The sequence below is a fragment of the Falco punctatus genome, assembly GCF_963210335.1.
Source record: "Falco punctatus genome assembly, chromosome: 15".
In the NCBI taxonomy this organism is placed as follows: Eukaryota; Metazoa; Chordata; class Aves; order Falconiformes; family Falconidae; genus Falco; species Falco punctatus.
In genome coordinates, this window is record NC_137595.1 from 17,692,252 (window position 1) to 17,712,402 (window position 20,151).

At 40.8% G+C, this 20,151-nt stretch overlaps 2 protein-coding genes across 5 annotated transcripts in view; one reads left to right on the top strand and one right to left on the bottom strand.

Moving 5' to 3' along the window:
* The window catches only part of SH2D1A (SH2 domain containing 1A), a 43,109-nt gene extending 35,096 nt beyond the window's left edge, over positions 1–8,013 (top strand). The window contains exon 5 of the mRNA XM_080365819.1: positions 7,234–8,013. Within this exon, the coding sequence (XP_080221945.1) occupies positions 7,234–7,265 (32 nt within the window). The 3' untranslated portion in view covers positions 7,266–8,013. The remainder of the gene's footprint in view (positions 1–7,233) is intronic.
* The window catches only part of TENM1 (teneurin transmembrane protein 1), a 571,145-nt gene that overhangs the window by 16,432 nt on the left and 534,562 nt on the right, over positions 1–20,151 (bottom strand). For all 4 annotated transcript variants that reach the window (XM_080365640.1, XM_080365639.1, XM_080365641.1 and 1 more), the window contains 4 exons: positions 15,477–15,843; positions 13,187–13,697; positions 8,020–8,192; positions 5,580–5,815 (listed from right to left, as the gene is read on the bottom strand). In XM_080365640.1, coding sequence (XP_080221766.1) covers positions 5,580–5,815; positions 8,020–8,192; positions 13,187–13,697; positions 15,477–15,843 — 1,287 coding nt within the window. The remainder of the gene's footprint in view (positions 1–5,579; positions 5,816–8,019; positions 8,193–13,186; positions 13,698–15,476; positions 15,844–20,151) is intronic.

Sequence of the window (20,151 nt, forward strand, 5' to 3'; positions counted from 1 at the left end):
AACCACCCCGCTCCCAGAGCTCATGTAAGTCAGTGGCAGTGATGCCTGGCGCTGCCCATATTCCTGCTTGCAGCTCTCTCACCACATTTGGGACCTGCAAAATTTGTTAAGCTCACTGTGTCCGACAGACTGACAGAGTGTCTGTGCTACGCTCTGTTAGCATGTGTGGTCCGACAGGAAAAACGCAGAGGGGCAGCCCACTCTCCATCTGAAGGCAAGTTCAAAGCTGAGCCAGTTTCATGAAGACAAAATATATTTATCCAGTGCTTTCATCATCTGCCTCCTTACATCATTCAGTCACTGGGCCATCACTATTAGACTCCATTTAAATCAGAGATACAGTTTAGGGAACCATAAAACATTGTTCACTGGCTTGTCTTTCTCAGATCGATGCACAATGCGCTCACTGTATTAATCTACCGCATTTTATTTAATCACTTGTATTAATCTATTCCAATTAATAACTTCTTACAGCAGAGACAATGTCAGTGCAGGTGTTAGCACAGTGCACAGCACAGAGCTTGCTCCTCATTGAGACCTGGAGGCATAGCCGTAACGTAAATGGTTAAGAATACCTGTTTAATAATTGAAGCTGTGATCATATGGTAGTAGTGATTAGAAAGAGCTGCTTTTTCTTTCCCTTTTCTGTTTTTAGATACAAAATAATTTGAAAATCTAGAAGAAGCAGGTGTTCTTTCTTCAACTACCATTCCTGCGGTTTTATATACACACATGTCTAACTTTAATAGTGTTCATTTACAATAGCTGTAAAATACCTATATACCCCTGTAGACTGCTGTAACTATTACAATTTATGCTCTAATGATAGTTAAGGAGCCCAAGTAAAATGTGATGCTCAGTTCAACTGTATTTGCTTGTATACAGTCTGATAGATTAAGTTTATTATAATATATTTCTTTGCAAACTTCTTGCAATATCTGAAAACAAATCCTCTTGGTGGTAAAATAACTAAAAAGCAAGCAGAGGATATACTCTGGCTCATTTTCATTTACTGTCTGTGCACATATTTAATGTTCTTATTACTATTACTATTATTATTATTGTAGAATACACTTAGGAGAAAGGAAAGTCTTGAATACAAATTGCTTGCAGTCTAAATTTCAGGGATCATACAACAATATGAGCGAAAATCAAACAGGCAGAATTACCAGCAAAGTGGACACTAGAAGTATCTGAAAGCTCACAGAGTTACAATAAGGTTTGGGTGAATGCCATCATTTCCCTAATATTCCACATCTTATGTCTTGTTTGTTTCTTTCTTACATTAGAGTTAAGTTGAATTTAACACCCTTCTCAAGGCGAGACAGAACGGTACATGGGTAGCAGGCCTCATTTCAATGCTGTCACTGAAAAGCTGATTTCAGATCCCAGTGATTTCTCAGAGACAACTCCTCCAACGTACATACAACGTTGCGAGGAGCCCCTGTGAGAGGCTGGAGCTTGTGTTCTGTTCTAAGCCAGGGAAAACTGGTTTCTGAAGTAATGTCAGGTCAGAATGCCAGTTGATGAAAATAGGGAGAAGATTCAGCTAACATCAATAGCGTTAGCAGTGCACAAAAAGATGTATTTGTTATATATTTTTAAATATTTGTTGACTCTACTTCCTTTACTTTGATAGGTAGAAATCTTGAAGTATAAACAATCACAGAAATGTGCATTTCTCTTGACATTCATTCTCAAACCTAAACTGTCAACAATGTGTAAATCAGATGAGATGACTAGTATTTCCTTCTCTGTGTTTTGATTTGAGTCAACATAAACTGATAGACAATGGCAGAGGATTTGGTCTTATCATTAGAACCTGCTGTAAGACTGGTAAATGAAGGGAGATCATTTGGTAAATGCAGTAATAAACACAGCTGTCAAAGCCTGTACCTGCAGGACTTCTGAACTGAGGCCACTTCCATTTTTTGTTATTAAAAAAAAACCCCAAAACCACAACCAAAAATAAGTAAGATTGGCCAAGCATTCAGTTTTCAATTTCATAGATATTCAGCTATAAAACCTGGACTGCATCCAATGCCAAGTTTCTCTAAGTTATGCAAAAGACAGGAGGCAACAGAGCTGCATTCTAATAAGTATATTACTATGCATCATGCTCATTGGTTTTAACAGCAGCCTTTGCTTCATTTTTAGAAGTCAATTAAAACAGCAGTTCAATTGATAAAAAAGAAGTCTTGCTAGATTAAGATTGATGCTAAAATGCCTGATTGTACATAGATTTATTATTAATATAAAATGCATACAGGCCTACAGACTGTTTTATACACTTTCAGGAAGCGCCAGGGCAGGCAGTTCTGCACTTAAAGGAAACCTGTGATTAATTCCCATTTCCCACATTGATTTATACACTGAGATAAAGTTAGATGTCTGTTCCAGCATTTCAGTTAACTTACTCACTTCTGCTCTGTTTCTAAAGCAGGGAATTCGTACCATGCAAAAATCCCACTTTTAAAACCACAATGTTTACAGCATTATTCAGAACGTGCTAACAGTGGCCTCTTTCCAAAACTGGAAATAACACTAATAGAGTGAGATGCTTTCAAGATGGTTACTAATTGCTATTAAGAATTAAAAATGTTAGGACCAGGCAGAGAAGGAAAAGCTTTCTTCTCTTCAACTAGGTCATCCTTTATCTCATTCCCAGTTACCTGCCTTCTAATTTATACCTCTTTGCACACAAAGCCTTTTGTTTCAGTGACGGTATCAGGACTGATCTCTAAGTAACATCTTTAAACCCCATTTCTATGCTTTTTTTTTTTTTTTTTTCCCTCCGAAAACTTCCATTGTACTGGGTTTTTTTTCTTTAACCAAGAGCTCCTGCAAGTCTGTTCATTTCCACTGAGAACAGGTCCAATCCCCAGAGCTTTTCTTTACATATATTTTCAAAGTTCAGCATTGTTCTTTCTGCCCTACATTGCAAGCTTTCTAACATACTTCCTGTTGTGCCAGTCATGGCATATTAAATGTTTTACAACTTTCTTTTTAGAATATAACTCACCAGAAGTTTTCAGAAGGTTTCACAGAACCTCAGTTTTCAGAAGGTTTCACAGAACCTCATTCAGCATAAGGGCTTCTAATGATGCTACGTTTTTTTCCCCAGCAGTACTCAAGGATCTGTCAACAGCAAGCCCTAAATCCCTTTCATTATTTGGCGTATGGCTTCAAACACACTGTATGATGGTATTTTTGCTCCTGCTGTCCTGAATATTTCCTTTAATCACCAAGGATAGATAGCTGTCTCTGGGTAAATTCTGCTGCTCCTTTGCCTTCCTTGCCAGCTGCACTGTTCCAGCACCTTCCACCTCAGCTGACTCCCCACTCCATCAGCATCTCATGCAAACCCCTCAGTGCTAAAGCTGAACTCCAGGCCCACATATTTTGCCTGTCCTTCAAAGTCCTTCCGATTGGCAGTAACAGCCTCAATAGCCCATCTGACCCTTTCTCTTGTGCCAATTTACATGGTGTACCCTATGCACAGAGTATTTCTCATCCTTTCCACTATCAAATCCTCATTTAATGTGCTATCCCACCAGGTTCCCTCCAGCCTTGCCCTCACAGCCCTTGGACAGACGGTCCTAGAGCTCAGTACAGTCAAGGGAGGGGAAAAGACTGTAACACAGGTAGCTGACTTGGCCTTCTGAGCAGGTAGGGATAATCCATAAGCTCCCTTGACCTTGGGTAGGTATAAAAAGACACAATTTACAGAAATAAAAAGGCAATGTTCAACAGCTGTGATGTTAGTGGATGCTTTTGGAAGGACAGAAAATATAAGACAGCAGCACATCAAAATCATTCTTACACTCCTCCTTCACCTTTTACCCTCTCCCTGGATGAAGGTGAAGGAGGAGGAGGAGGAGTACCTGAGTGGTTTCATGCACCAACAGACTGATCCAGAGGTAGGGCAATCAGTTGAGCTCTGGACAGCTTCAGTGTTGCAGTACTTCAATGAACGTTTTACGCCTCCAGCCAGAATCCATTTAATCCTGACCAATTTGTGAATTTCCTCCCCCTTTTTTTATTTTTGCCAGGCAATATTAAGGATCACACAGAAGCAAGTGAAAATGAGTTAAAAGAACCTGCAATCAATTTCAACAATAGAAAACACAAGCTGCATAATAGGAAAACTGCGCAGGATGAAGGAGTTGTATTAAATATAACTGTAATGAACAACTTGGTCCTGGCGATGTAAGCAGAATAGATGACTGACTACATCCTTTCTGCCTCATGTTTTATTACATAATATCCTTAAAGGAAAATGTGCCATACAGCTATTTAAGCACAGAATCACACAAAGATCAGTTGATTAGGTAACGTGAGCCATGGAGGCCATAGTTTGGATCCTGCCATCTTAACACACATTTGCCACTGTAATAAGTTCGGCTGCCTCCCTAGACAGGGCTACGAGGGCTCACACTGTGCTAGCGAGGAGGCAGTCAGAAGATGGGCAAGAAAAAAAATAAATGAAGCTTTTCCCCATTTGCAAGATCCTAATAAAGTAACTGTGACTGTCAAATCTGAAAGATGTCCTTTCAAACAGGTGTTTCACATGCAGTGGCCAGATCATCCAAGTCTTGCATTTCTGATTGATCAGAGCAGTTGAAATCCAAACAGATGATACACTTTAAAAATACATTATATAGAATCTCATAACCAAGAGACAATCCAGAGATTTTAATAACCTTCTCTGTATTTTCAGAGCTAACAGGTGTACCTTCAGAGATAATACCTATCCAGAAAGGTTGTAGTTAATAATGCAATATTTGTAATGCCAAAATTCCCAGTTGTACTACTGGTACAGACATTTTAAGCAGTATTCATGTGAAAACCAGAACTGATTTCATAAAAAACCTGTTCTGCAAGGTAGCAGTCTCTTTGAGCCTTAGTGTTTCCTAATTAAATGCTGAATGTTGACCATCTGTCATTGTAATCTGTGAGTTCTCCTCACAGATAAAAATAAACCATGGATGCAATGTTAAAGTAATTCTTTATGAGAGCCATAGTGTAACCCTGCCAGAGGGAGTGAGGGGGTTTGAGAGCATGTCCTAGAGGGCAAAATACACAGCCTGTCTGGATACACGGGGAGGCTCTACATCACTCTGGCTGGCAGGAAAGGCACTGGTCAGGACACCCACGGTGTGCCCTGTGAGACCCACTGCCCCAGGCAGAGGCTGGCACCTGTTATTTCCCCCAGAAGAAAGAGGGTCAATAGATCTGAGAGAGGCAGAATGTGGCTCCAACTCTGCCGCTGCGCCAGAGTAACTATGCATTGTCCTTTGCTCACAGCTTCTTCCAATGCCATAATTAAGTTCTTAGTTGAAAAAGAAGAGGAAGAAAAAAAGTAATTATGTCTTGAGGTCAAGTCTCACAAGCAAAATCAAACCCAGATCAAACATCCCTGTGACTGTTCGAGGAGTCTGGTTTTGAAATGCTTGGCTGGGGCCCACCATTGATACAAACTTTCCATTGCTCTTCTTACAAAGTAGAACATTTCAACATGATTTTAGTTCAATGGCTTTCAAAGGGAACACTGCACTTTACACAAGAGGAAGCCTTACCCTCAGCCTTCTTTCAAACGTGGAGATATTGCCTTTGGTCTGCTCCCTCCTTTGCCTCCATTCAATGAGATTTGAATTATGCTCTCCAGGAAGAGAAATATTGCACTTCCCTAAAGTGGGGCTGACAACCCCTGCTAGAATATGAGGCTCCGTGTTAAGCGTGATTTCCATCCCACTGGCAAAGGTGACTCTCAGAGACCCATCTGGGCTGACCCGGTAGATATTCTGCGTGTTATCTGTCAAAAAAACAACAACCAAAAACAGGGAACAGAGAAAAGTTCAGATCTCCATATCTATGAAGCAAATGGTAGATGCAATAGCCCAGGTTACAGACAGCTGAACATACACCAACTGCAGCATGATCTTTGCAACCTGTAACTTCCAGGCCTTCCCATGTCTAAAGACCTTTATATTACATTTGGCCTGATGATTTCCAATGTGAAAGTTTCCTGCAGCAGGAATAAAGAGTTTTTGCTTTCAGCTTAGAAGTATGTAGACCCACGGGCTGGGTTTTGACCACCAATATTCTGATTTTAGCATCTGTTGACAGGATAGTGTACTGCCTGAATGGCTGCAATGAGCATCTGAGGTCAAGCATGAAAGCTGTTTTCAAAATGGCTAGGACGATGACCAGTCACCCATTCTCTCCCTTTTCCCTGTATCACTGTACTAAAACCTCCTCCTCTTCCCCGTTGGCAGCAGAACCCTGGGGCAGGGGCACAGTGACGGTCAGCCACGAACCTGAAGCCTGGTGCAAGAGACCCACTGGGAAGTGGTTGTTGGCAGAAAAATGAATGGGTCAGTGACAGTGGCGCAGCAAGCAGCTCCAGAGGGTCAGAAGGCAGCTGGGGTGACCCAGTATAGCCTCCCCACCTCCCCAAAACTGCCAGAAGCAGGCGGAGGGTCCAGACCAGGTCTCCACTGGAAGGATGCAAAGGCATACAGCCACTGCTCGCTCCTGGTCTCTTGCCTGGGCACTGCAATTCCTCCACTGTTGGCACAGCTGCGCCACATCGCCTTCCGTTTGGCCAGGCTAGGGATATTCATGCAGGAGGTTACTGTGGCTCAGGGGCAACTCAGCTGAGAGCCTGAATGTTCAGCGCTAAGAGACAAAAGTCTCGCCCTCAAAAGCATCCTTTTTTTTTAAGCCGGTCCACACAGAAGTAACTGGTCCAGCTCTTGAGACGTGGATATGTGGAAAATAGTTGGGCATGTCAGAAAGTGGAAATAATAGGCATTACATTAAAAAACACTTTGTGACTCAGATGTAAGTATACCATGTCTGACTGGTTGTTCACAGGGTGCTTCGTGATAGTTTCAGAGAAATATGGAAATATGCAAATCATGTGAATTCATAAATATGATAGGTACAATAACAACTACAGCTGTTCATTTCTGGCACTGCCCGTAGTGTGCTAGTACTTTCCTGAGACAGAATTTGGTAACATACCAACTTTGAGGAGTTTCAGATTTAAGGACACACATACAACCAGGCAGCCAGTAGATGATGCAGAGATGGGGTCACTTGGACAAAGCCTAACAGTTGATACGAGAGTATAATATAATTATTTCCACTTATTAGTGCTGTCTCTGCAATGCAATAGCGAAGAGTGAGTATCCTGTGAGGTGAGTTCTTCCTATTTTTTTCTTACAGATCAAAAGCTGAGAGGAAGAAAAGTTCTATGATTTGCTCAGTTATGAAGCTTTTCTATAGCAGACCTGGAAAGACATCAGAGAGCTATTTCCCTGCACCTGCTTTCTCAAAGCCTGAACAATCCACTGACAACAACAACAAAAAAAACAAAACAAGGAGAAAAAGCCCCAGATCGACTAAACTATATAAAACCAGAACTTTGATGACGAATCTGCAAAATCTGGAGGAGGACACTGGGGCACTGCCATTAGGCAGAGTAAATTCTTCCTGAGAGATACGATATTGCCAGGGAAATACGGAGTCACCAGCAGAGGTGGGTCATGCTTTCCTCCTTCCCACAAGTGCCATCACCAAAGCTCAGCACTACCACAAAGAATGCACAGCATTGGCTACAAAAGGCATTTCAGTCCTAAAATACCAGTGAAGCTTATAGTTCTTCTGGGCAGTATTTCTCAGAATAACAAAGCTCAGGTGGGTGTTATAGGTCAGCCTAAGCCCTCCAGATCCTAAAGGAAAAATAGCACGTAAACCTGAAGGCACCGGAGATTTCAATAACTAGAATCCATCCATGGGACTCTTCTGGGAGGAAAAGAATTCACTCGAGGTTTGTTTCTAATTAGTAACCCAGGAGAATTGAGACTAGTGTCTGGCTATTTGTACCGAAGCAAAGAAGAAACAAATGAACTAATTCTACTGGCTTTTTTTGGCAAACAGTTAAGAACGCAATAATGTCTAGGCTTTGCAAAGTAATGACTAGGGAAGAGAGAACAGAAATGCTTTAATTACCTTGTTTTAAGGTATATATTGTAGAGATAGCTGAGAAGTTTGTGGCTGTGATCACATTTTCTCTGTTTGAAGTATCAAGCTCCACTCGTGTCAGTTTTTCAACATCACTGTGGAAACTGCTGACTTCCCCGGTTGGGAAGGTCACGTTGGTCAGGTGGCCATCGGAGTCATACCTGCAAGACATGATGTTAAAGAGCCATGAAAATACATCACTATCGTCTCATAGATATTCCTAAATGAAAAAGGAAAAAAAAGAAAAAAAGTAAGCACCGTCAAGACCGTGCAAAAAGTAAAAAGGTAAGAATTTGTCCTTTCAGTCACCCACCGAATTCCTTCTTAGACTCTTGCAGTGGTGCAGGACAAAAGGCAGAACGGGAGGATGCTGCCTGCCTACATCACTCTGCTTCTGCCAGAGGTTTCGGCCGCGCAGGCAGCTGGGGTCTGCCCCGCCGGGATGCGGTAGGGGTGGGTGGCCGCTGGAGGTCACTCGCCATTCAGGCAACCAACTCGCCACCAAAAGGCGTTTTCTTACCCGTAAGTTTAAATAAAACCAATTTGTAGATTCTGTAACCCTCAAAACCTGCCTTTTGTTGCTGACACGTGAAGTACATAATATGAATGGTGAATTTAAAAAGGGGACCTAAAGCGTAACAATAGCGATAAAATGAGACTGAAATCTGCAGCGATTAAGTTGCCTACATGGTTTTTACTCTTGTTTTACGTTTCCCTCGGGCCTACTCAAATCAGCAGGAACTTCTCATCACAAGTAACAGCACCAGAATCTAGAGCATCACGTTTTAGTTCACCTAAATTTCATCAGTGCTGAAGAAATTCTTTCAGTTTGAAGTACTTTATGTGAATTGGGCCATGTTACGAAAAAGTCAATAAATAATTAAAAAAAAATTCAGTGTTTCTTTCTAAGAGTTCTTTTCAGTTCTACAGATATATTTGCTCTTTCTGATGGTTCACATGGAAAACAATGCAGAAAATTGCTTGGTGCTTGATAGTGTTTCATATTAATGCCTCCCATCTTAAAAACCTTATTGATGCTAACATTCTTACTCATTCAAGACACCTCACTGATACTGCAGATGTGTTTGCATGAGTAAAAACAACCCATGTTCATAAAAAGAAACTTATTTGTGCAGGTAGGAAAGCATAATTAAGTTTTCATGTTTTCTTAACTGTCTCCTCTCATTGACATAACATATCCTCAGCTGGTGTATCAACCGGCAAAGCTCCGCTGCTTCCAATGGAGCTCTTCCAATTCACATCAGCAGACGATCTGGCTATGTCCTCCACTTTAATGTGTTGGCATCATTTCCTTAGCATCTTTATTTCCCCTTAATTAGTCAGACAACATCTATATGTTACAAGAAGTATTGGTGAAAATAAATCAGGATTTTTTCTCTTCCCCCCAATATAAAAAGGAAAAACTGACAAACTCTTCAAATGAAACACTGGAGAATGAACTAATGACCATCTTGTGTTCCTTGACAAATAAATTAATCAAATGTTAAATACAACATAATCTCCCTCTCACCTCCTACTGCCCTCATGCAACTTATTTACATTCTACCCCTATGCCAGTTCCGTGCAAATTGACTGGGTGCCATACTCAGTGATTAAAATTGACTCAGATCACTACTTTTCATGACCAGAAAACTCCGCAAACATTGGGCAGTTATATTTAATTTACTGCTTGATCAAACAGATACGACAGCTTGCTAGGTTATTTGGATTTGCCACTGTACCACAGAAAAATCCCCAAATAATACATTTTTATGGCGTGAATGCAGCCAGTTTATTGGAATGTACTCATGTGCAAGACTTGGGATCCATCTTCACTAAGGATCCACTTTTGCTGCTGATAGTGCCGATGCCGAGATACAAAATTTGCTGTGTAGCTGAAAATGGGATAAACTGTTCCTGGATGGCTGGCCAGCTATGGTACTGAATCAGAATGAGACTAGAACACATGCCAGTGGACTCTGACTCACATAGATGGTCTCACTGACTTCAAGGAGAACATATACATTAGTGTCTCAGTAATGATCCCACAGCGTGATCATCTAAAGGGCTTTTTTTATTCCAGATTGCTCCAAGGAACCCAACCCTCCGAGGACAGGTTCTGCCACCTTTCACATGATGAATAGTAGCACACTGGCACTCAGTTCCTGCAGAGCAATGTCCTACCCATATTAATAGGGGCAGAATCATGACATATTTCTTAATATTAATTTGGGGCCCAGTTATGCCACTGTTAATCATGTCAGTGACCATTTAATCATGCAAATAATTGCATTGATTTCAGTACTCACATGAGGAAGTGCTCACCAATATTTGAAATGCACACTTGGGGATATAGCTTCACAATCCATTTGCATTTCTATGTGTAGCACAGTTAAGAGTTATATCATTTCAAAGGGAAAGCGGTCTAATTAATTTTTTCAGAGAGAGTTGTTTCTTGCAGGTGTTTTCTTGTCCTTGATTTAATAGAGGCACAGTGCCCCCCCCCTCCCCTTTTACAGCTTTGATGATACAATATTAAAAAAATCTAGATGACCGAAAATTGTGCATTAGCTATAATTTTATGCAAGAGCTCTTTCAGTACTTCCATTTCATCAGATTAGAGTAGATGGATGACAAGTACTTTTGTAGGTGGTTTTCTACCTCTTAATAATTTCCCTCTGTGCGTGAATCTGACATATAGGTAGATGTTCTGAACAGTTCATTATCTTTGCTGATATTCCCAAGTATGTGTGATACGTGTTGTTAAACAAACTCATCCCTACTTCAGCTTGATAATGCCATGGGTTGAAGCTTTGGATGCGAATGCAGATCTAGCTTAAACAGAGAAGATCATTCTAAGCAATTTGAAAGTTGCTTATATGATAATTCTCTTAGTTCCAACACTATGTTCATATAGGACTCAGAAACAATTCACGTATAAGTAACCGCTACAAAAAAATCTAATTTTCAAACTCAAATCAGGTGTCAGTTCAGAGTACATATGGAAAATAATGTCTGGTTTAAGGATACCTAAGGACCATGGCGCCCCATGACCTATTAATGGCAGAAGGCGAGCAGTATCTCCTGAAAGCACACTTACCCACACAGCGCCGATTATTGTTAATCGCCCCTCTGACTGCACCAGGTTGGGTGACATTCTGTGTACTAGCCATTCAGGAATTTCTAATATATTACGAAAATGACTTAAAATATTGGACTGAACGAAAATATTAATGACATGACTTCACTATTGAATTTTGCTGCTGTTTTTGTAATGCTAACAATTGAAAATTTGTTAATTCCTACTGACTAGACTGGCAGAAGTGCACGGTTGTGCAAAGCCTGGACACCTGGAAGCATCAGTGAGGACAGTGTTACCTAGCCTGCAGTTAAAGCTGTGAAAGTATATAAAATTGTTCAATTTAGCAAAACTTCTTTGTGTTAGTCATATGCATCATATCAAACGTTTCAAGGATTCTTCTGTATATCATAAAATGGGAGGCACTTGCAAGCAGGTGAAGCCCTTTAAGAGATCTTACTATGCTTGAGTCATACTTTAACAAATAACTTGGCAGAAGACAACAGGACCAAGCAATAATTGTGTGAAATGGTTTCCACTCAATGTCACTGGGACAGAGTAAGAATACTGAGATTGAGAAGCACAGGCCTAAAAATAATCTGCTCTAGCAATCCAGGCCCTGCAACAATGCATGGTGTTCAGCATTCTAAAGAAGTAACAGGCATGACTCCGAGCTACTGTAAAAGCTTTTTGAAAGTGTCATTGGTCCATGGTCTAGATTGATACCATCCTCAAGCAGGGATTTAAATGGATTGCTCTCAGTGTTGAAATTATTGCAAAGAAGCGTGTATTTTAAGTCTTATAAAAGGTAACACTCACATCAGTGTTTAAACAGCACCAGGACAACAGTGAGCTTTGTCTTGTTGCAAGATAATTTAAATTTGTATCAACAGATGCCTGATGGCAAGAACTGAACCAGGAAGGGCCTGTATAGTTTTTTCCCCTCTCATATTGTCAAAAATTGCCCTCTCTAATGGTTTATACTTATGTCCACTCTATCAATTTAGTCTTTGAAAGAACAATGGCAGGACGGAAAAAAATCCCATGCACTATGCAGTTTTCTCTGCTGTTATCCTACTGCTGTTTTAAGAAAATACGATTCTAAAAACCTGTAATGATGGTGACTCAACTACCTCTCCAGGTGACTTATGCAGTAAATTAATTCTCCTCGATGTTTTCTGTTCATATCTCACCTGGATGACTTTTTAGTTTAGTTTTTTACCATAACCTCCTATGCTCCACTGAAAGCAGGCATTATTATTCTCCTTTAAGACTTTGAACTTGTACCGCAATGGTAACATACGATTTCCATCCATCACATTCAAAACCGGGGATTATGACACTTAATTATAAATAATGAGAAATCCTGATACATCACACCTCTTTATAAATCAAAAATGAGATTTCTCTTGGGTTGTTCTCTCTCTGGGACCAGATAGGGATGTTCTGACAGCCTTTTTAACTGTCTTGTCTTGCTCTTTAGAAGTCCCATCTTCTGAAGTCTCCTGAAGGTCTTGCTTATGAGGCTATTCAAACTCCTCTTACATACAGCCTTTTGCTATTACATATACTTTTGTTATTATATATCATCTTCCCCTGCTGATAGAGACAAGTTCACTTGTCTTTGAATATTCCTTCCACTGAGATTCTCAATTTCCTTTGCAACACCCCCCTCTCTGATGAGTATGCTGATTGTCCCCTTTCTGCCTTCCTCAGGAATTGGCAAAATTCCTGATTCATATCACAACTTGTTTCTACTTTAGTTACAAAAAATTCTACAATCATATTTTCATTTAGAGAGACAGGTTCACAATAATAATGTGCAAATGAAGTATAATTTCAAGCAGTTTCTGCCACTTAATGGGCACTACGTACACAGCTTTTACATATGACAGGCTTTGGCACTTCAGAAATGGTAGTGTTTCATTTTAAATGCTTCTGCAACAGCACTACTTGTCCTTTCTCATGCAGTATTAGTAGCAGGGTGTCTTTTTAAATTACTAGAACTGACTGAAAAAATTTCAATGTTCATTTAAAATAGTTCCTTACATCAGGCATTTAATGTCATGGACTTACTCATACACAGTTGTCCATCCATTTTCATCGCTTTTGGTTGCTAAAAGCCCTGTGTTTCCAGGATATGTCATCAGAGCCAGGTTGTAGCCTTGGGCATAAACTCTTTTCAGAACCCCATTGCTGCTTATTGTCAGCCAGTACACTTGCCCCCCTGGCACCACGACCCACAGGGGCAGCCCACTCGTGTCTCTGCGGATGTGAACTGAATTCCCATTGCTGCTGGTGATGGTGCCGATATCCCCTTCCCCGCTGTAGGTGAAATTGTAAATGTAGTCCCTCGTTACGAGGTTCAGCGTATGCAGGTGGGTGCCGTTGATAGTGAACTGATACAGTTCTTGGTCCGCTGGTGATGCAATCTCGTACATATTGGTGTCACTGAGGTGAGCCTTGTTTCGGCTGACTGCACGGATGCGAACATTGCCAAGGTCTGCTACGTACAGTGTGTCATCAGGAGAGACTGCTAGGGAAGAAGGTGCTTTCAGCTTTGCATCTTTGGCATATCCACCATCACCTGGAGGAGAAACGGTAATTTTAGCAATCTGTAATGTCCATATTTAAGCTGGTCCCCTAAGCCTGACACACTGCTGCTCCTCAGTTTCATTTACAAGTCAATAAAAAAGTATCTTCTTCCAACCAATTAAATTCCTATTATTTAAGGTTGGTGCAATTCTAAATTAGTCTCAATGATGACAAACAAGAATATAAATTACCTAATTTACAACATTTTTGCTAAGGCCAAACCCCTGCTGCTCAGGAAAGCTTTAATGGCAAAATTGTGAAAGAAAAAACCCGTAATACCTGAAATTTCATTCCCTAATTTTTGTCTGTTAGCATGTAGTTAAAGTAGACTCATGTTATAAATAAAAAGAACATAAACCCCAGTAATTCAGCTAAAATGACACTGAAGGACATATTAGTTTACACTTTCAAAAAATTCAACACTACAGGAAAACAAAACAAGAACACAGCCAGACATGCCTTGAGAAAACACCCCTTCCAAGATCACTTGATAATTTCTGTGGTTTGTGTATTTTAAGGTTTGAGGAGGATATTTGCATTGTATATGGCTGTATATGCATATCAAAGTGACTTTACATGAGCAGGATTTTCTGTAACTAGCAAGAAAACATATTAAACCTCATTCTTAGAGAAAAACACATTACTTCTGTATTGGTCCCCTTCTGACCGAGAAAGGAAATTTGCTGGAGAGTTTGAGCATGCCTTGTGCTTCCTGGGAGATGGACCAATTAGCTGATCTTTCTGCCACGCTGACCCTGCCTTTCACCAACCCAACCCTGGCAGAATCATTAGATTTGCCACAGTTTTTCACTTTTTAGCACTGAGGGTAGTTTCCCTCAGCAGGAACCCAGAACAGGATTCTTCTCAGCACTGGTCTACCTTAGCCATAACTGAAGCTGGCAGCGCTTGGCATTGCACGAGGCTCTGATTATCATTGGGTCAGCAACCCACCTTCTCTGGAAGACCATCTACATTTTTTTCTATCTCCATTCTTGACATACTTAATGTTTTCTTGTCAGTAATTAACCTTTTACTTGAAATGAGGGGCTTAAGAATTATGATGACATTATGGAGCTGAACACAGTGGTTCTTAGAGATGACAAGGCGACAACAAATTGCACACCTCTGTACATGGGAATGCTGTCCTTTATCCGATTATGAAATACGTTTTTATGGAAAAAATCTCCAGTTTGTTGCGGTGCATGCAGGGGAGAGAGGCTGTGTTACTGAGAACGTCCAGCAGTGTGGCATAGGCCTGGCACTGGCTGCTCCATTTTAAAACACACAAAGAAGACATTCAGAATGTTAATGTTTGCATCATTTTTCTGGTTATGCAGCGTGACACAAGCAATGAGAAGGCATAAGCTAGTGTTTTTCACTTAATGTGAAACACCCTGGTACTCTTGGTGAGAAGGGCTGCCTGATCCAGTAGCATTTATGTGCAGTCTGCACTGGGGCTGGGTACCATCTTCAACATGGGCAAAGAGCTGACACAGAAAGGCAGACTGGGAGCTGATTTTGAATGGTGTGCAATGTCTATCAAAGGAGGGAAAGCTAAGACCACCCTGAAGTTCCTCCAGTGCCAAATGGAAGACTCATGGCTTTGAATCTAATCGATTAAATCCACAAAGAGCTGTTGATAAAGGTTTTCGTCTTTCCAAGGAAACTGAAACATTGCCCATCTCTCCTTCCCCTTGTCACTTTACTAATCGGCAGCTGTACCAGAAGGTCTCAACAGATAAGAGACAGGAAATAACTAGCATCTCCTTACCTGAAAAACAGTCACAATTAGGATCAATCTTGCAGTCACAATCTGATGGGGCTCCAGCAATTATAGAGATCTCACCATTGGTTGTGACCTGTTGTATACGGTTGATCTTTCTTTCATCTGTCTCTGCAATGTACAGTATGCCACTGTGAGACACAGCGATCGCCCTGGCTGACTCCAGGGTTGAATGGATGGCCACCTTGCTGACGATGAAGTGGTCGATGCCTGGCACCTGGCAGTGAATGGGGCGCCCTGCAATAATCCGTACACGCCTGTTTTCAGAGATCTGCAGGACAATGTTGTTGTCCAGGACATACAGTGAATTGTCTATAGGGTTCACTGTGAGGTCTGTCGGCCACTCTAACCGCACCTGGAAAAAAAAATAAATAAGGGGAAGGCAGGGGAAAATAAAAGAAAAAAAATGGTTAAGACAGGAAGGCAGTTTCATTCAACCATCTCTGAACACCATGTCATCGAGGCGCTTGGTGGATTCACCCAGCACTGCTTCTCTAGTATGTACATTTAACTGGGTTTGGCAGAAGAAGTTCCAATAAGCATACCCTTTTCTGAGGGTCAGCTTCACAGTGGAACAAAACTAGATTGGAAAAGTAATTTAGCACCCTCTGAGGGGTATCTGCACAAGTCTGTTGAGGTGGGAACATCATTATACGTATGCAGTCATGCAAATAAAACCACAACTCCATGTCATGCAACATCAGACAGAAAATTTTCCAGGTCTGAATGTTATTGTTTCAAGGTTGAAGTCAACACTGGTGGAGTGGAAAACAGTTAGAGGTTGTCAATGTCCTAACACTTTAATTGACTGTTAGTACAAAAGGAGAGCGACGTACTAGAAGAGTACGACACATTTCCACAATTTATTTACTAAGCAAGAAATGTTAGTAAGACTTATATGCCACAAGAAATATAAGCTCATTAATTCTTTGGAACATAATAATACACCAATAAATCACACTTCACATGATATAGTAGCAAAGCTGTAATTATTTATAATGATTTTGCTTTGTGAGTTTAGTATTTCAATCATGGATTAAGTAAATTCTTCATATTAATGCTGTTTGCCTTTTTCCATGCAGGTAAGAGTGCCAACCAAGCAAAATTTCTGAATAACACTAGAGGAAATACTCGAAGAATGACCTCACTCATCTAATACCTGTTGCATCAGGATCTGGAGTAATTAAACATGCTCCAAATTAAAGGTGGGTCCGCCTGTCAACCTGAAAGACAACCAGTATGTAGGTTGCTGCCTGTGGCATGTACCGGCCCAGAGCTTCAAGCTCCAAATGTTGAGAAAGCTCAACAGGCGGCACAGGATCGCTGAATTGGAAACACTGACGGAGTAGACTGGTCCCTCTCCCCAGCCAATGGCCAGTGGAGGATCTGGACTGCAGCTCGTCTATGGAAATGTCAGAGAAAACTGAGTCACCAAGACTGCAAGACAGACTATTTTTGTCTGTCTCGGGATGCTTTGCTTGTTATTCCTCGTGAAGAGATGGTTGCTTTTATCTGAGTGGAATTTTTCTAGACTAAATATTTCAGTCATCAGAAGAGAATAAATACCAGGCTAAAGTGTAATGGTTTTATATGCTTTATGCATCACAGAAGCTTTTATTGTTTCATTTACTGATTTTGTTGCTGGTTTTGCTCATTTTTCCACTGTGCTAATTAAAAGATCTATGAATGTAGAGACTGCAGATGCTTATACAATGCTCAGCACTGAGGAATAACATATGGTGGAGTGTGTGGCCATCGCAAGCCACCTGCTCGCCTGGGGTCAGCTCAGGAACCAGGCTGGAGGCCAAGTCTCCCTTTCTCAAGTGTTAGTATTTCCTGAATAATCTCATTTCCAGAAGTACATTGCTGGTTTGATAATTGATGTTTTAATAAAGTCAGGGCATTGTGGCTACTGTGTCTTGCCTCGTGGTTACATGGTGCACCACACAATTATGAAGGCTCACGGAGTAATCCAATTCCTCCTTTTGCCCAGTCCATTTTACTAGACAGCACAATAACTGGCATTAAGACTAATGCTGTTGGGTTCAAGATCTCTTCTGAACCAGGTGGTAGAGTCCTTCCGAATGATGATAAATGTGGTGAAACAGTTGGAAACAGATTACTCCCATAAAGATGCCGATTTCTGTGCATGTGACTGCCCAGATTCCCCCTGCTGCATTAGGGCTGGTTTACACACTGCTGTTAGCTCATGCTTCAACTGAGAGTTCACTGCGACACCAAATAAAACTCTTTAGTTAGCATAAGACTCTCTACAAGGCTGTCTTCAGGTAACTTGGAAAAACACATATTTGCCATGTACCCTTAATATAGAACATTTGATTGCTCTATCAAAGTAAATGGATTATTTTTAATGAGAAACAGACACCTTCAACTTTAACAGCCTCCTTCACAGATCGCTCTGCTGTAAAAATAATCTTTGGTTAACTCTTAACTAGATTATTCATGATACAAACTTTGGGCTGAAACTATCTACTTTTGCCACAATGACTCTGCATAGCACCTTGCCATGTCTTAATAGCTGGTTTTCCTTTGTGGACCAGCCACACTGCCTTTGCTCAGTGAATAATTTGAATTTCTCCTATTGTGAAAGTATGCCTGGTGTCTTGCAGATAAACAGGGACTGGTTTGGGCCAAAACAACTTTTTCTCTGCTTGATCTGATGCCAATTTGGTTTATTGAGATAGAATAAACTTTTATGCAGCTGTCCATTACACTTGCAGCATCGCGCCTAAAGCTTAGTCTTAACAGCTGTTAACTGCAAGTACATTTGCTTTCATACCCATCACATCTGTAAATCTAGCTGCATTATGGTAAAAATAAATAAAATTTTAGTTGGGAACTGTTTTATATTTATTTAGTTGGGAACTAAACAATTTTGGTTACTACACCAGAACTGTTGCCTACCTTTCTGCTCTGTAAAGCTAACAAAAGATATGGCTACAGCTTCTCCTTCCTGGGTTTAAAGTTGTCATGGATGTATTAATTGTTTAATCCCAGGTGCATTATTAAAGGTAGCATATACATGTCTGGAGATTTCAGCATAAAACCCAGCTGCTGCTCACTATCAGCTTATGCTAGTGCAATTAAAGGGGAAAAAAGGTAAAATACACCAGTTAAAATCAAGCACACACACAAGCACAAACCCTTGAACATTCCTGATTTGAAGAAGAATTCCACATGTTTAGAAAAAAATCTGCATTGTTTTTGTCAGGATGAGGCTTCATGGCATCTTACTCTAGTGCAAACTAGGGCTGCTGCAATCCTACCCCATCCCTTCTCCCAGTGCAGCCCCCAGCAGCAAGGCCAGTGTTTATGTGCTCCTACGGAAAGGAGGTTCAGGACAGTTTGCTGGCTAAAAACTAATCACCTAAATCAGCTTAAGCTGAAGTGTAACTGCACCCTCAGGTTCACTGTTACCTTGAAAAGTCACTGGTTGTTTCTTTTCTTTTAAAGCAAGTTGCCCTCTGGCAGGTTTCTGTGACCAAACCATCAGTTGTGCTTCATTCAAAGCCAATAAACATATTACAGAGAAGCACTTCAAGTCTCATCTGATATGACTGTGCCTATTAAAAAGTTTTTCCAGACAAAACTTCAGTTACCATTAGAATATTAAATCAGTTAATATACCTGTTAATTTGAAGCAGTACTTTGCAAGCCCCTGTAAAAAGTCCTCTCCCATAGATGTACATTTTTCTTATAACTTAAAACTGGGCCAATTGAAAGTGTTTTTTCTTACGCTTAATGGATTCTTTTTTTGAGCAGTGTACAGAAATGGCATTGCCGATTATCCCATTATAAACAAACAGGCAAGGTTTGTTCAGTATCAGTCAGTACCTCACACTTTCCAAAGACTGAAATTTTCAGGTGACAGTTCTAGTTTTGTTCACGGGAGACTGAGTATATGCAATGGAAATCACTGCCAAAACAAGTGAACCTTCAGCAGTGAGACCTTTTGCATATAAGTATTAACATATCAACTTTTCTGGGAATTCGGCATTTAACTGTCAACGTAAAGGCTCCAGCTCTATCTAATAATCAGACTCTGGTTTGAGAAGTGCAAAATTAACACCTACTGGACTGGCTTTCTAATAGATTTTTTTCATGTCAAGTGTTCTGGAAAACACAAAGTGCACTAAGGTGGCTTCAGTTTAAATGAATTTTCACTGGGAGATCTACATTTAGGTAATTAAATAGCTCTCAGGCCCAAATGGTATTTTCTGTGTTTGTTTCTTTCTTGCAAAATCCACGTGTGCTTGTATAACTACCTATACACCTATCAATCTGGTGTGGATGCCAGGTGCCCATTAAGCCACTCCATCCCTCCCCTCCTCAGCTGGACAGGGGAGAGAAAATATAACAAAAGCCTCGAGGTTCGAGATACAGGGAGAGGTCACTCACCGATTAGCATTGTGGGCAAAACAGGCTTGACTTGGGAAAATGACTTTAATATTACCAATCCAATCAGGGTAGGATAATGAGAAATAAAACCTGAATCTTCCCCTCACCCCTCCACCTTCTTCCCAGGCTCAGCTTCACTCCTGAGTTCCCTACCTCCTCCACCCAGCAGTACAGGGGGATGGGGGATGGGGGCTGCGGTCAGTTCATCACACTTTGTCCCTGTGGCTCTGTCCTCCTCATGGGG